At 43.4% G+C, this 17,457-nt stretch overlaps 1 protein-coding gene across 2 annotated transcripts in view; it reads right to left on the minus strand.

The window, feature by feature from the left end:
* PPP1R14B (protein phosphatase 1 regulatory inhibitor subunit 14B) overlaps positions 1–17,457 on the minus strand; it is a 324,098-nt gene that overhangs the window by 38,289 nt on the left and 268,352 nt on the right. For both annotated transcript variants that reach the window (XM_044075743.1, XM_044075742.1), the window contains exon 3: positions 10,870–10,902. In XM_044075743.1, coding sequence (XP_043931678.1) covers positions 10,870–10,902 — 33 coding nt within the window. The remainder of the gene's footprint in view (positions 1–10,869; positions 10,903–17,457) is intronic.

Genomic DNA, 17,457 nt, shown 5'->3' on the forward strand with positions numbered 1-17,457 from the left:
ACGACGCCAAAGATGTTTTAGGTATCATTGAAGTTTCCTCATATGCAGTCTGACATAATGGAATGAGTAGTATACAAGATGCCATGAACCCCAGAGCTTGCAGGATCTTACTTGCAGATAGCTGGGATCTGGTGGCTAGTTGAGAGAAGGCTGTCAAGAAATTTTGCTTTTCTGGTGTAAGGAATGCCATCTGGGATGCTGTGTCCAGGCTTGCTCGCAGGAATATAATTCTTTGGGTGGGCACTTGTTTGGATTTCTTTTCATTGATGGTGTTCCCTAGGGAGGTTAATAGGGACTTCACAAAGGCCAGGTGCTTGAGCAGCTTTTCCTGGCTGTCTGCCTGAATTAGGCAGTCTAAGTACAGATAAATCTGGATATTCCTTTGTCTGCAGAAGGCAATGGCTAGAGCCAGACATTTTGTGAAAACTCTAGGAGCAGTAGATAAGCCAAAGGGAAGCGCAAAGAAGCAGGTGTCAGACTGGGTAAGTTTCTTGGGTGAGGTGGGTACCCTGGGCCTAGGAAAAAATCGGTAGTAGCGAAAGACAATGTCTATTTGTGATGAAAAACGGCAGTGTAAAGGACTTTCTCAGAAGCCGGTGCCTGCTCAGCAGCTACGGACCCATCCAAGGTAGAGATGACCGCAGGATCTTTAGTCGAAGAGTTTTGTGGCATACCTGACTCAAAGGGTCTCTGTAGCAGCCTGCGAATCCACAGAAGTGGGCATCAGGGGCTGTGAAAGCACCTCACTGAGGACCGGAGAACTGACTACTAGCTTAATGGAAGAGTAGTCTGTAGGTTTGGACCTATGTGGTCCGTCTATCTTTACGTATTTTCAGAAGATCTGCTGTCGGATGGCTAGCCAAAGCCATATCAGAGTAAGAGGACTGTAAGCAAAAAAATATCTAGCTACAATAAAGGCCCGATGGACAGTTCTGGCGTTGAACAAAGTACAAAAGTTGACAGCGGGGAACGTCGCGGTCTGGGCCTAAACAAGTGATGCAGTAAGAATGAAAGTCTCGGTGTGGTATTTGCTTTCCACAGGCGACACAATTGTTAATTTTCTGACATCGGTTAGAGCAAGAAAAAAGGATCCCCAACAGGGTACTTAGCTTTAGAAGACTTCAGCTTCAACTCTGTAGACAAATCTCCAGTAGCAGCCGTCCGGCACTCGTGCGGACTGCTTCTGCTTCAGGCTCAATGGCAAGACAAATTGATGAAAGGGGGTCAGCTGCCTTATACTATTGACGGCCTGACGTCAGTCCTTAAGCGACAGCAACTGACACAGAAATACTAAGCCTCTGGTATTCGGGCTGGCAGAGGGCTACCCTGGCAGGGATAACCCAAATGTGATGACTGCAGCAGTGAAACAAAGAAAATCTTCATTTTCTGAAGCTACACATAGCTTTGTATGTTTTAAGTGGATAGGGGATGGATGGGTTTTGAAAATTTAGTGAGGGTTTTCATTAAAACAAAGTCTTGGAAAAATGTGACTGGTTCAAATGGAGATCAGCCTACCAAACATCAGTGGGTACACGCAACAGAAAAATTTGAAATATACATTCAAAAAAGTCATGTATAATAGAAGAAAATTATACTGCTACACTCTCCACATTATCTTGGAACATAAATGGCCTTGCAAATGCATTCAAAAACAGATGTTATTGCTGTGGAACTAAGCTGGGAGGGAAGAAGGTGACAAAGGTCTGAATGATAAAAGATCTGCAAGATTTTTTTTTTTTTTTTTTAAAACAGTATTTTAAAAAGGAGAGAAAAGCACCAATATGTCAGAAAAAAGCTGTGGTTGCATTACCCAAGGATGGTCAGGACCTGTCAGACCCAGCTTCATGCAGACCCGTTTCAATTTTGAGCCTTGATTATGGGGTGTTCAGGTCTGTGCTAGCTGAAAGAATGGCGAGTGTTGCCAAAATTTATAGATACAGATCAATGTGATTTTGTGGAGAGGAGGCAAACATTTGACGACACCAATAGAATGACTATCCTGACTGAAGCAGAATGCAAGTACCACTGTTCATGGGTTTTGATGCAGAGAGGGAGTTTGACATAGTAAGCTGGGATTTTAGGAGTAGGCAATGGAAGAATATGCATTCCCAGATTCAATAAAAAAGTTAATTAGGAGGATATATGAAGGATCAGAAGAAAGACTTAAAGGAGGGTTCCTCTCTGATGAGCTGTGTTTGAACAGAAGAATCAAGCAAGGGTGTACTCACTTCCCCTTTGTTGTTTGCTTTATATTTATAACCACTGGCAAAGAAAGCAAGAGACACAGAATGAAAGGATGTAGTTGGTGTGGTAATTAGGAATAGTTGGCTTTATTTTCAGATCTTATTTTGTACCCAATGGGTCCAGGAAGGGACACCTCAGTGTTGTGGACCACTCTGAGACTGGTTTAAGTGTTTCATGACATGAAATCGAGATTAAACAAAGGCTACGGCAGTGGGTTGCATCCCCACATATGAATTGGTTCAGAGATGTCCATGTTTATGGGAACACAATGGGATGAAGTATTTAGGAGAATGGATCGAAAGGGCTAGGTGTTGTAGAAGTTAAGGACAGGTGAGAAGAGACCAGACAAAAGACTGTGCAATGGCTGGGAAGCTCTTGTTTATGGATATGGATAATAAGATACAAGCAGTGGAATTGTTTTTGGTCCATTTGGTTTTACATATGGGTAAGGCATGTTTTTGTCAGAGAAGTTGTGGACTAATTAGTAAGGAGGTGGGGGATTTATATGGGAAGGGAGGCTCATGCACATAACACAAGCAGAAGGTTATGATTCAGGATGAATGGGGATGATGAAAGGCAGAGGGGAAGTTCAAGAAATGAAGAAAGGGTGAGATTTTGAATGCAGATCCTTGGTGAGAACCACCACACAGATTACCCTCTGCTACTTTATGAATACTCAAGGGCTGGGACAATACAGAAATGGAGAAAGGTGATTTTGATAGTGGGATGCATGGGTTGGGCAGGAGGGGGATGGATTTTGCTGGGGAGGACCAACAAAGCAGCAGATAACAGATGACGATGTGGTGGAGAGGGATGAGACCATAAAAACGTCTGGACTGCAGTCTGGAGACTGCCTTCCCTACCACAGATGGACTAGTACAGGCTAAGAGAGGGAGATAGGGGAGTATTAGCAGGAGGATCTGTTCTGGTGAGATTTTTGGTTGAATCTAGAACAGAAGCTGCTGTTAAAAAACGTATAATTAGTAGGACATGCAAGAAACTGCATGCTGTCTGTGGGAATCAGAGGTTGGGAGGCAATTTATGAGGGGGGGTCCAGAGGGAGGATGTGTTTACAGCTCCTGGGTATGAAACCTTTGCATGGAGATGGTCTGCCTGGTGTACAGAACACCCATGCAAACAAGGATTTTTTTCCTTAGGTGGATGTCAGGTGTTGGAGGTACAGTGAGGAGGTGGGTGGTAACTGGGAGTGTGATTGACCAGCAGATTTTGAAGGTTCCTTGAAGAGTGCTCTCTAGGGGGGTATTGGGTTAGCATATGGCTGTAGCTAGGGATATTTGAGTTGGGACACCGGACATGAGCTGCCTATACATAATGGGGACTTGTTGGGTTTGGCACTGCTGGCTGCTGAAAGAGCAGTTGCTGGAAAGTGGAGGTCTGAATCTAAACCATCTGTGTTTTTTTGTACTGAATGTTGTGGAAGAGTTGGAAGAACTGGAGAGAGAAATCAAATTGCATAGATAAAGAAGTTAAGTCTTACCATTACGTTCCATCTGTATTGTTGATCCTCGTTCAGTCATTATGTATGGGTATCTGTTCCGACCTCTGAACCGAGCCGGCCATCTTCCAAGCTTGCGTCAGCTACAAACTCTCAAGCTAAACTCTTATACCCATAATTCCTCTCTCCCTGCTACCTCAGACTGAGTTTGCATGTCAAAAGAAGGTAGAGGCTACCTCTGGTCAAATGACCCAAGTGAACCGGATGGTGAGATCCACTAGAAGCCACAGGAGGGGGCAGGAGGGAGGGTCGTAATGACTGAACGAGGATCAACAATACAGAGGGAACGTTATGGTAAGACTTCTTTATCGGATATTGTTAATCCTCGTTCATTCCTTACGTATGGGACAGAGTCCCCAGCTACCTCTATTAGAACCCAAAAGATGCTCTTCCCCTGGAGGCCAAATCCAATCTGTAATGATTGATGAAGGTATGAGGTGTAGCCCAAGTTGCAGCTGCACAGATGTCATGTAAAGAAGCTCTGGCATGGAAGGCAGCAGAAGTTGCCACCGACCTCGTCGAATGAGCCTTCATGGTAGTAGGCAATGGGATATTACATTGTGTATAAATGAAGGTCACAGTCTTTCAACCACCTAGCTAATGTGACCTTAGCAACAGCAGATCCTAATCTAGGTCCAGAATAGGCCAAAAATAACTGGTCAGATTTCCGAGAGGACCTATCTCTGTTCAAGTAGAGGTGGATTTGCCTGTGAATATCTAGGGTATGTAGGCAATACTCGCCTCTGTTCGAATGATTGGGAAAGAAAACTGGCAATTCAATGGTTTGATTAATGGACATTTCAGAGATCGCTTTTGGCAGAAATGAATGAATAGTTCTCAGACACTATCTCTATGAAAAATCACGTATGGACTCTTGATGCATAAAGCTTGAAGCTCAGAGATACGTCTGGCAGAAGTAATAGCGACCAAAAACAAGGTTTTCCATGACAAATATCTGAGGTCGCAAGAAGAAGCTGGTTCGAAGGATGGCATTGTCAGAGTTTGTAGAACTAATCACAGGTCCCATGGTTGAATAGGTTCTCTAAAAGGGGGCTTCAAATGAGTCACATCTTTTATGAAGGTCTTGCATAATTTGTGTGACATAAAAGAGGAGTCTGACACCCTAATGGAAATTAGATATTGCAGCCAAATGAACTCTTAACGGTAGAGGCAGACAGACCCGATTGAAATAGGTCAGCCAGATACTCTAGTATTGTCAACACTGGTGCTGAGAAGGGATCTACTTGTTTTTCTTTCAGCAGGTAAATCTTTTCCACTTGCTTAGATAAGTAATTTTAGTGGAAGACTTATGAGATGCAATAAGAATGTCCCATACTGGTAATGAAAGATCGTTCTGCCTGGTAATCAAGGGAATTGGAGGAGCCAAGCTGTGAGCTTCAGGCTGTCCAAATTGGGATGAATCAGGTTTTGCGGATGTGAGATCAACTCCGGGGCTGGATGGAGAATCCATGGTTGATCTAGCAGGTGAGGCCAAAGAAAGGAGAACCAAATCTGACTAGGCCAATATGGTGCTATGAGGATCACCTTGCTCTTCAACTGATGGGCTTTCTTCAGAAACTGGGGAATGAGGGGGAAAAGGTGGGAATGCATAAAGAAGACCCGAGGGCCAATCGTGGACTAGAGCTTCCCTGGGTGAGTGTCCCAGAGGGGGAATCAAGGCAAAGTAGTTGCTGAATTTGTAGTTGGTCGGGGATGCAAAGAGGTCACAGCAAGGATGGCCCCAGTGGTGGAAGATCTCTGCCGCTATCAAGGGATTCAGGGACCACTCGTGAGGTTGTAGAATGCTCCCTGGCAGGAGTCTCCAGCCAGGGATGAAGGCAAAGACTTGGCCTTAGTAGGATAATCCAAAATTTTTCTTATGGGCTCTAGGAGGGGTTGAAGCCTCAGACCCAGAAACCGCCTCTGAAAAGGGATATTTGAGAAGTCCCTTCAGCAACAACTTATTTTTCCTTTCAATCAAAAGTTCTATTGGAAAAATTTTTACAAATACCACAGGGCGGGTAAACAGGTAAGGGAGATGCACTAAAGCAATAAACGAACAAAGAGTGTGCATCTGATGTAGGTAATTTGTGTCCACAATCAGAACACCTTTTAAATCCTGGACTACCTTTTTTTATCTGCCATGATAGAAAAGGAGACAGAAGGGTACCAGCAATGGTACGAAAGAATACCCGAAGGTAATGAAGAAAAGGAAGGGATTACCAATGATCGTAAGGGAGAAAATACCTTGCGGTAAAAAGTGCAGAGTAAAGAGAAGGAAACTCAAGAAAATATGGTCGCTAAATGCGATGGGGTAAGAAACAACAAAATAGAAACTTTTCTGACAGAAAAGGTTATATTAGACTAGTCTGACAACAAATATCTATACTTAGCTCAAGAGAAGCAGCTTGACATGACATGTCAACATGGCAAATGAAATCGGGGGTAACGGACAGGAGAATTATGGATAAGCTTAGCTAGAGAGTTTGTAGCAGATGCGAGCTTGGAAGATGGCCGGCTCGGTTCAGAGGTTGGAACCGATACCCATACGTAAGGAATGAACGAGGATTAACAATATCAGATCAGATGTTCCCAAAGTGTGGGTTGCATATGGCCAGAAGGCTTCAACATAAAAAAACAAAAATACTGTTTAACACAGCGGTGGTGGCATCTCTTTTAAGGAGGTCCATGCATGCGTTGTACGCACACCCACCAATGCAGATGTAAACCCATTCTGCACTTGCGCTTGGAATTTAGACTAGCCATTCCATTTATAGAGGGGGTGGGTGTGCGCGTGAGAGCACAGAGACTGCGGGGTGGGGGGGTGTGCGCGCGAGCACAGAGACTATGGGGGTGGGTGGGTGTCTGAGCACAGAGACTATGGGGGTGGGTGGGTGTGAGCACAGACTATGGGGTGGTGGGTGCGAGCACAGAGACTATGGGGGTGGGTGTGAGCACAGACTGTGGGGGTGGGTGGGTGCAGTGAGCACAAAGACTGTGGGGGTGGGTGGGCACGAGAGCACAGAGACTGTGGGGGTGGGTGTGCGCTGAGAGCACAGAGACTGTGGGGGTGGGGGTGTGAGCGAGAGCACAGAGACTGTGGGGGTGGGGTGTGAGCGAGCACAGAGACTGGGGTGGCAGGGTGTGCGCGAGAGCACAGAGACTGGGGGTGGGGGTGTGCACGAGAGCACAGAGACTGTGGGGGGGTGTGCAGAGCACAGAGACTGTGGGGGTGGGGGTGTGCTTGAGCACAGAGACTGTGGGGGTGGGGGTGTGCGCAGAGCACAGAGACTGTGGGGTGTGGGCGAGAGCACAGAGGGTGGGGGTGTGCGCGAGAGCACAGAGACTGTGGGGGTGGGTGGGTGCGAGAGCAGAGACTGTGGGGGGGCGCGTGAGAGCACAGAGACTGTTGGGGGTGGGTGGCGTGAGAGCACAGAGACTGTGGGGGGTGGGTGGGCGCGTGAGAGCACAGAGACTGTGGGGGGTGGGTGGGCGCGTGAGAGCACAGAGACTGTAGGGGTGTGGGCTGTGAGTTTAAGAGCAGAGACTGTATGGGGTGGGCGAGTGAAAAAATAAAGTTAGTTATGCAATTTTCAAACAAGCTGGCCAATGGAAATGCTCAATACTGAGCCTTATTACAACAATCTCCAACTCAGATGGGTCCCTTGCTACACTCTTCCTACAGGGGGCCCTAAAAGATTGCCATTATCTGAGCACTAAAACCAGAAAACTAAACTCAGCAAATCTGAATCTAGACTATGCTATAAAATACACAAGTACAAAACTAAGAACCAAAAAACAGACCCACAAACAAAAGCAATGAATACCCGATCCAGCAAAGACAGAGACCTCTGCAGGTGTGCAGGAATACAAGTTTAATAGTCCATAAAATACTAAACTCCAAACAGAATTTAGCTCGTCTGATAACATACAGACTTCAGAAATCAATACTACACCTACAAAGAGCTCTCCAAATCCAGCATTTAGTCACATGGTCATTTCCCCCAATTATATCCAAGATGCAGTAAGTACAAGAATGAATTTTTATTTTTTTATTTTGTATATTTAACACAATAAGACAAGTCTCAGAACACTCCCAATAGATATATGATCAGACTGGGTGGAACAGTGGCAATGAACTTTAGTTGCCAATGTAATTCTTGTTTTTCTACAAAATCTCCTCACAGCCCACACCTAGAGTTCCCCTCACAACCTGTTCCAAATCAAAAACAAAATATAGTGCCCAGGATACTCTGAAACGAGTTTAAACTGAACATTTTTGACATTGTTTCCCAATGTCTAAAAGGTACTCAAATACTCGCAACTTCCTTTGGGTTTTCCCCATGCAAAACCCTTCACATTTGTGTTTCCCAATGTCTAAAAGGTACTCAAATACTCGCAACTTCCTTTGGGTTTTCCCCATGCAAAACCCTTCACATTTTTGACATTTAGCCAAATAGACAATACCTTTGGTGTTACAATTACACTGGAACCTAGATTTAATGACAAAATGTTTAATCCTTAGAGAGTAGTCTACCAAAATAAATTTGCATTGGGGGCAAACCCCACATTTAACTGTACAGTGTTTTGTTTATTACTAATGGGTCCACCAATACAGCTCCCTACTTCCAACATATTCTTAAAGTATTCACCCTTCAGATATACCAGGGGGTTTGGCCCTCACTTTTTCAACCACACTATTAAAAAAAGAAAATACACCAATTTTTGCACAACACCTCCCTGATGTAACCTGACTTAAGGGCGAACTCTGTAATAAAGGACAAAGTGTGGTCTTTCCCACTGTGTGAAACACCAAACAACTTGTATACACAGTTAAGATTTTAAGAAAAGGAAAAGAGATTTTTTCCTTATGTACGACACTAGAACTGACATTTATAACCAAATTAAACAGATATCCACATGCCACAAACATATCCGCTAATTTGAGCCATCTTCAAACAGGCTGTCCTCAGACACTACTCAAGTCAGTCTGATATATTGCCCTTTAGTACCTTTTTTTGGTGCTCTGGATGATTTCTAGAATAATGCAAATAGAGTAGGTAGGTTTTCTAAACACCGTACTCAATATATTGAGTAACATTTTTAATAATGTTTGCATCCAAAATAATTAGACAACCTATTATAAAAGCGAATTTCAAAAATGAGGTCGTAGAATTCAAATACTCAAAGGGCACAATCCCATCACTGGGTCTGTCCCATAAAATAAAAATATCATCCAGGTAATGCACATACAACTTGATGGGATCAGGAACAAATATATTAAACACAAAATGCTTCTTCCATTGAAGAACAATGGGTGCTCAAGATGTCCACATGGCAACTCCTTTAGTTTGCTGAAAGTATTGCCCATCCAAGTACACAAAGTTGTTCTTGAGCACACATTCCATAAACGTAACCAAAATGTTGATTTAGTTATTGTACAAAGTGGTTGATTCTAGCAAATCATGGAACCACTCCAAAACTACAGAATGGGGTATTGCATTAAAAAGCTCAATTACATCCACTGAGAAAATTGGAATACTCAGAGTGTTTCAGTTTGAGCAAAAAGTCCCAGAAATCGTGACACAAATAGGAGAAAGGTTTCAACCATTAACTTAAAATCAATATATTTGGCCAAAGGATGACCCAAATCTGAATGATCACGTTTCTATTGGGAGTGTTCTGGAGACTAGTCTTAGTGTTTTTTTTATTTTGTATATTCATTCATTGTACTTTTTATTATATCTTGGATTTAATTGGAGGGGAATAACCATTTGATTTTGTGAGTGGGGGAATTAAAGACTTCTTTGCAGGTGTAGTACTGATTCTGAAATCTGTGCATTTTATCAGATGAAAACGCCAAATCCAATTTGGAGTTTAGTATTTTATGGACAATTAAATTTATATTCCTGTACATCTGCAACTGCCTCTTTTCTTCATTGCATCTGATAAAATACACAAATACTAGAAAATATGAAGTGCATGAAAAAGTCTCAAACAGTTGAAAAAGCGAAACGGCAACAGTTAAAACGGCTAAAAAGTTAAAAGCAGGTGGCAATTCAGTAATACAGTTTAAAAGTGCAGTACAGTGAAAAAATACTTATTCTGTAGATTTCAAAGGATGCCTTGGATTTCATTTGGACTCACTCGAGAGAGGAGAGCGCACTCCAGTCCTACAACATTTCCTGTAAACTGAGCACAGGTCCTTGCAAACATGCTGCCTAAATACAAGTTAAGCAATTTTCAAACTAGCTGGCCAATGGAAATGCTCAATACTGAATCTTATTCCAACTATAAAATTAGTACCAGGCTTACTGGCCTTGTGTGCCATTCCAAGTCCAGCCAGTTACCCACTGGAATCAAACCCTGCACCTAAGTGCCTATAAAGTGAAAAAACTTTAGTCACTAAGCCAACCTCCCATATTCACCTATAAATTGACACTTTATTGCTTGAAAAAAGATGGGCAAGAACTTTTAAGCATTCACCTTCCAATTTGTACCTTCTGGGCACACCCTCAGCAGGAGCAGCAGAAAAGGATACAGCAGACGTGACATTATATGGCCAAATATGCTAACCCTTTCTCAAACACTTTCACATGCAAGGACACTCCACTGTAAGCTAGCACACTTTACACCAACCAAGCAAGATCATCACACAACAATGAAATGCTGAAGAGACCCCTACTGTCAAGGTGGTGAATAATGTTCCAAATAAACATGGTTCCCTTTAACTTCTACCACCGCAAACTCCATAACAGGCTATCAAATAGTTAAATAGGAGAAATGTCTATAAACGATGGGAGACCATTTGAAGGAGACCAAAGGAGAAGCAAAGTCTAGAGTTCTATAAAATAGCCCCTGGAGGCAAACTTGTTTAGGAAGCAAATCATAAGATGACACTGGCAGATGTAGAACACAAGTTAGATGTGTTGGAGAAGCCAGCATGTCCTGTTACAATGGCAAAAGTGAAATCCGTACCAGGTTAATCACTCCCACTGCTCATTTCTGTCTTTAGGTCTATGATGGATGCACATTGGTTGGTGTGTGTTAAACATTTAAATAGTTTAAAAAGACATTAATATGCTAGTGAATAAATGAAATTTACTTACATCTGTTGGTTTGTAACAGTCAACTAGCAGTTCCTATAAACAAAAGAAAAACAATGTTCACAATCAATTAAAAAAAAACTGTTTGCAGAATGTACAGAATACCATTCACTTGATCATGTACTGAGGTAAGTGACAATGCCTTGTGCCTATGATGTTTCATAGTGAAATACAACTTCTGTATGCAGCAGTTTCAATCCATGTACTACAGCCAGTAAAAACATAGCTAGATATTACAAAAGAACTTGTTACTGGTTCATAGTTGAGTGAGAGCAAGCTGTTGAGTTTTAAGTTTGAAAAACATAAGACAAAACTGACTTTCAGAATAAATATGCATGTCACTGACAAACAATAGGGAAGAAAAAAAAAAAAAAAAACACATTGTGAAATGAAGACAGCTGGGTAGCTGCTGGCCACTTCGGCAATTACCTAAAAACTGCTAAAACCCAGCCTAAAAAGATACTTTAATAAGAGCAGCATTAAAATCTATTCTGTTACTGTAAGTCAATGAAAATGAATGCAACGTTCGGTCATAAATGTTGACATGCAAGTCATAAGGATGAAACTACAACTTGGCCTGACAGAATGAGTCAGTACAGTCAGATGCCTTTAAGAAAAGATTCAAACCACATTAACCACCACATGCTTACATTTTGGTCTATTGCACTACATAAAATGGAAAAAAACGCTGCTTCTCTACAGGAAGCAATACTCAGAAGTAATAGTAGCTCTAGTCAACAGAGGTACACAGCACATTTAAGTCTTCCTGACTGCCTTGCGAGATAAGACAGTGAGGGGACTTCAACACAGAACAAACGCAAGTACATATTGCAAAACACCACCTTTCTGTTTTTAGTAGCAAAAACACTGGTTCTGTAAATACCTGTGGTGAAACATTCAGTACTTGCATATTGCACACGTTATACTACAAATACTGCTCAATAAACTGAAAATAGGGAAAAAAGTGTGTTTAAACAGACGCTCTGTCCATCTTCCATGTGAAACGCACTCCCACTTTAAGGGCCATTCTGTAAAGCAAAGCAAGTGATGCTTGTAACTCATGCCTCCAGTCAAGCTGCAGAAGTCACATTTGTATGCATGGAGACCTAGCAATTAAAGTGCATTGTTAAAGCAACTTCTATCGATTCCCGTGCATTTTTTGAGCAAACCTTTCTACTGCAATAATTATTGGTTCACATGAAAATGTACACTGCAGTTAAAAATGACCATCGCATCTTCTGCACTGCTAAGGTGCTCTAGCTGGCAGCAAGCTGTTGCGGGGCTCCGGCTGAAAAACTGTACATTCAACTGCTTGGCCATCAATGGTACATTTATGCAGAATCAATGGGACATGTACTTCAGTGCAAGCGAGCTAATAAGTGAGAATGTGCAACGCTGTGAAAGGATGCAAGGGGTATCTTATCTAAAACTACAGGCCATAATGCTAGTACCAGAGTAACTGACAAAATGGCTTCAATGTTACCGAAACTGACAGAACAGGAATAAACTGCAAGAGCATCAGGATAAACTATGGTGATAGGCTGAAATGTGGCAGCTCGGACAGGACTAGGAAATGTAAGACAACATAAGAGGTTTTACAAAGGGTACAAACTAAAGGGTAGCTAGTGGGTGAAGTGCCAGATTAATAAAATCTACTGCAGCTGAAAAGTTCTGAGGTCTGTGCATGCAGATATCACATTTAAGGTCCCTGGTTTGTGGCCCTACATGTTGCATCCCACACACCTATAGCAACCAGGCTTAAGCTTTTGTATAGCAGCTGACGTTCGAGTCACCTGAGGTGGAGAATCCCACACTAAGAATACTGCAACATGGGAACAGGAGGACATCTAATGGGTAGTGAGTGGGTGAAGTGTATCGGACCTGATCATTTAAGTCCATTGTAATGAAGTGGTTGAAAAATAGCAAACAAAACTAGAATGTACAGCAGGTGATAGGGATGCAAATCAGAAAAGTGATAATGGAGACCTCTAGGAAAGGTACCTGGCAGGAACTCACCCGGAATTACTGCATGCAGCTTTAGCAGAAAATTTGGAAAAGTATGAGAAGATGAGTGTGTGTGTGTGTGTGTGTGTGTGTGGGGGGGGGGGGTACAAAGAAAATGCACACTTAGTAACAGTATAACAAGACTGAGGTTATAAAGATCTTTTAAGTCTACAGAAGAGAAAGACAGATGTGCACAGAGGATGGTGAAAGGATGTAATCTGAAAGGAAGACAGATAAAGGACATGATAATTAGTTCATTGGATAGGATGAAGGCTGAATTCAGAAGTATTTAACTAAGACAGTAGTGTATCCCTGGAAATTGCCACTGAGGAAGATAGTACACTGCAACATCAGATAGAAAGCTTAAGGGGAAGGGATGCAAGAGGTGGTGGGAATGCAGCAGCTAAGCAAGGGCAAGATGCATATAAATGGATAGGCTGGGGAGACCCCTGACCCTTTCCCACTCTGCATGTTCAGCTACATAAATGCACTACTGTGGGCAATGAACTACAGGCATTTAAAGCACCTTATGCTTCATTCACTATCTGAAGATCAGAAGCCGTGTGAGAAAGTATAGGCCCTGCTAACAGTACTGAGAACAGAGCTGGTGAAAGTCGAACACCATGGAAACAGCAGATTTTGAGGAGGAACTAGAGCTTCTCATTACTACTACACCGGTGGCCTACCAAATACTCCTCCCAGTGACGCACGCCTCATCGCTTTCAGCTCATTGCCTGCAAAACTGACCAGCAGTAATTATTGTGCTTTTAAATCACTGGTATGATTGGCAGTTGGGAATATCAAGTGTGACACAAACATATAATGCATATTTTTGTATCTGTAAACGTGTGTTTAAGCATATCCCTATATTTATACTTTTTTTTTTTTCATTTCTTATGTAATCCTATTCACCCAGGGTGGGACTGCAAATGGTCCATTGAGATCAGTACACTACCCTGGTAAACAAATGTAAATAAAAACGAAGTGAAGGCCCAGTACTGAAACCCAGTGAAGAACCTGCTGCTGTATTTGGCAATATCCCATCAGTTTAAGTCTTAGGTCTACAAAATTCCAATAACAGTGAACACAGAATTTCTTACAATGAACGCAAACAGGAGACACTGTACGTAACAAGAATGAACAGATGTTGGAAGAGGTGACCACCATCCCGTGAGCCTAAATGGTGTGCAAAGTGGGCTAGTGGGACATGAGCAAGTAGCAACATCACCTGGGTAGATTGAAATTAATGGCTATATCAGTTTGGTCAGGGGGAAGTTTCTTTACTCACCAGTGAGTGGGGAGTACTGAGCTGCCTGTTTGTCCTTAGAGGAGTGGTTTAAGGCAGTAACTTGTAGTTTATTGGCCATTTTGGGTCATTTCCTGTCTTTTCCAGCCCCCTGCTATAAAGCGCGCTTTAGCGCGGAGCTGCTACCGTTGCACACTAGGGCAGCGCCGGTTAATCAGGTTTAAACTATTAGGGCTACCTAAAGTCCACTCTTCAAATTTTCCCTTAAAACTACCTTCCTCAAAGTATACTACTGTTCTATTTAGTGTATCCTATAACTATAAATTATCTCTACTTGACTCCCAAGTAGACTATTCTCTATCTGTATAGCACAGCACTTGCTCCTACAGTACTTATCACCTTGATACAGCACTCTTGTTATAGATAGTACCCCAAAAAAGCAAACCCCATTTCTCGGTCACCCACATCCCCCAGAACTTTTTTTAAGTTTTTCTGTCTATTCCTTCTAGCATGTCGAGGGATCAGTTGCTAATGTCCTCTCCTGCTCAGCTGGTGAACCTGGGAATATTGAGGCAATGTTACAATTGCCTCATGTACACAGACAACCCTCTCCTCCTCCCACAAAACACAAATACATGCGAGAGATGCAACTATACGGCCAAACTGGAGGCTGAGCTCTCTCAACATAGGACTGGCAAGACCAGACAGGAGGAGAAGGTAACCACACACACTATAGACCCAGTCTCACATAATACCATCACAACCTCAAATCATACACAAACACACAAAGACATACTCGGAGGCTCTGATCAAAAATCTACCAAAACAGCAGAGGCCACCAAAGCAGACACCCAAACAACTACCGCCTCAGAACACAACACCTGCAACACATAGACCACACAGTCAGAGTGTCAAGCAGTCACAGCCCTTAAGGCCAAACACAATGCCAGACACACTAGTCATTGGTGACTCCACTGACGTCCCGCTCATCAGACTGAGTAAGGAGAAGGTCACAGTAAGCTGCCTGTCGGGCGCTAGAATCCGCCACATAACGCATGCACTCAGGTCTCTCAACAGCTGGTACAAGTACGACTCAATCATTGTCCACGCTGGTGTAAACAACCAGAGACGTACCTCCTTGGACTACATGAAAAGAGACATAGAGGAGCTCTCTGATTACGTAGCCCAAGCAGGTATGTCCCTGACCTTGAGCAGTATCCTACCTTCACCAAGAATGATGCCACAATACAGAGATAAGATTATCAGCTTTAACAATTGGCTTAAACTCTGGTGTCATTCAAAGGGGATCCAATGTCTGTCTGCCTGGGATGACATGCTGGACAAGCCACGCTGCTTCGCAAGGGACGGCTTGCACCTGTCACCCCTGGGATTCCGGATTTTGGCAAAGGCTCTTGCCACCCCCATAGTGCCTTTTAGGCAAGGCTCAAATTCTAAACCTACCACCCTAGAACACAACAAAGAAAAAAAACTAAGGGTATTGCTGCTCAATGCCAGAAGTCTCAACCTCAAGATGCACGCACTCGAGGCCCTTCTCAGTATGGAGAACATCGATGTCTGTGCTGTGACAGAAACCTGGTTCAAGGCTCCTGAGAGCAACCCAGCACTATCAGGTTTTACCTCATATCATGCGTTCCGGCCCCAAAATCCGGACAATACCAAGAAAGGTGGGGGGGTATCCATATTCATCAAGGACACCCACACCTCAAGATTGGTGGCAACGCACGATGCATCGGAAACCATCCAGGTGCAATTAACCATAGGCAAGACTGCTCTGCAATTTGTAGCATGTTACAGGCCACCCTCGCAAACTCAGGAACCTCACATGGCCTTCCTGAAAACACTGGAGGGGATAAATGTATCTCCGAACACCATCATACCAGGTGACTTCAACTACCCTAATATAGACTGGGAACACTACTCAAGCCCAAACACTCTAGCCCAAAAGTTCCTGGAATTCATAAACTCAAATGCCATGGAACAACTAGTCACCATCCCCACAAGAGGAGAAAACATACTTGATCTCATCACGAACATGGGAGCACAATGTTCAACACCGGAAGTATACCCCTCACTGGTGAGATCAGATCACAAACTAATCTCGCTGGAGGTCCTCATCCCGCCCCACCGAAATAAAAAAGACCACAGTAAAGAACTTCTCGAAAGCCGACTTCACACTTCTAAAGACTAGTGTGGTCTCCTTTAAGGCCCCCGAGCCGGCAGTAAACATTACTCAAACTGCTGATTCACTTACAAATGCCTTCTACCAGCACCTGCAGGGCTGCATGGATCAGGCAATCCCAAGCAAAACAAAGACTCTTTGTACCAAAGGCAAGCGTCCAGTCTGGTGGACCCCAGCCATAAACAAACTCTACAACAAAAGGAGAAAGCTACTACAAGATAGAGCAAAATCCTTAAAAGGTAAGACACCGCTGATCACTATAAGTAAAAAGCTAAGAGCTCTCATAAAATCATCCAAAGCTAATTTTGAGAGAAAAATAGCCAAGGACTCAACCATAAGGCATTCTTTAGCTATGTCAGAAACCTAGGAGGAAACTCCCAGATATGCTCAGAATTAGTTCAAAATGATGTGAAGATTACTGATCCTACAGACATTGCCAACATACTGGCTGACAGGTTCAGTGCAAACCCCCCCCCCTCCCCCCCTAAAGGAGAGATCTATACCAAATGATTGTAGCCCCCCAAACATCTCCAACGCCCAGGTGAGAACTGCTCTCTCCAAGGCAAAGAACACAGCATCCATGGGACCTGATGGTGTCCCCGGCTGTGTGCTCCACGAACTCAACTAGGAATTAAACCCACAGTTAGGACAGCTGTTTAATCTTAGTCTCACCTCCAGATACGTACCCAGGGAGTGGCGCACAGCGACTGTGGTCCCACTCCACACAGGCGGTGCCTCCACCGACCCTGGAAATTACCGTCCCATTAGCTTGACAAGCCTTATCTGCAAAGCCATGGAGAGGATCATAATGGATCTCATAAATAAAGACATAGGGAATTTGCAGACTTTGGATCCAACCCAGTTTGGCTTTGTCAAAGGCAGATCATGCCTTTTAAACTTGGTTGACTTTTTCGAAACAGTCACCAAGGCCATTGACGAGGGAAAGGCAGTCCATACAGCCTACCTAGACCTGGCGAAGGCTTTCGATACAATACCCCACTCGGGTATCATTGAAAAACTCATCAACTTAAATGTAAACCCATACATTACAAGATGGGTTGCAAACTGGCTGAGTGACAGAACCCACAGGGTCAGAGTTGCTGGCGCCATGTCAGACTCAAAGCCTGTCACAAGTGGTGTC

This window comes from Protopterus annectens, chromosome 6.part1 (assembly GCF_019279795.1).
Source record: "Protopterus annectens isolate FY-2018-M chromosome 6.part1, PAN1.0, whole genome shotgun sequence".
NCBI lineage: Eukaryota > Metazoa > Chordata > Ceratodontiformes > Protopteridae > Protopterus > Protopterus annectens.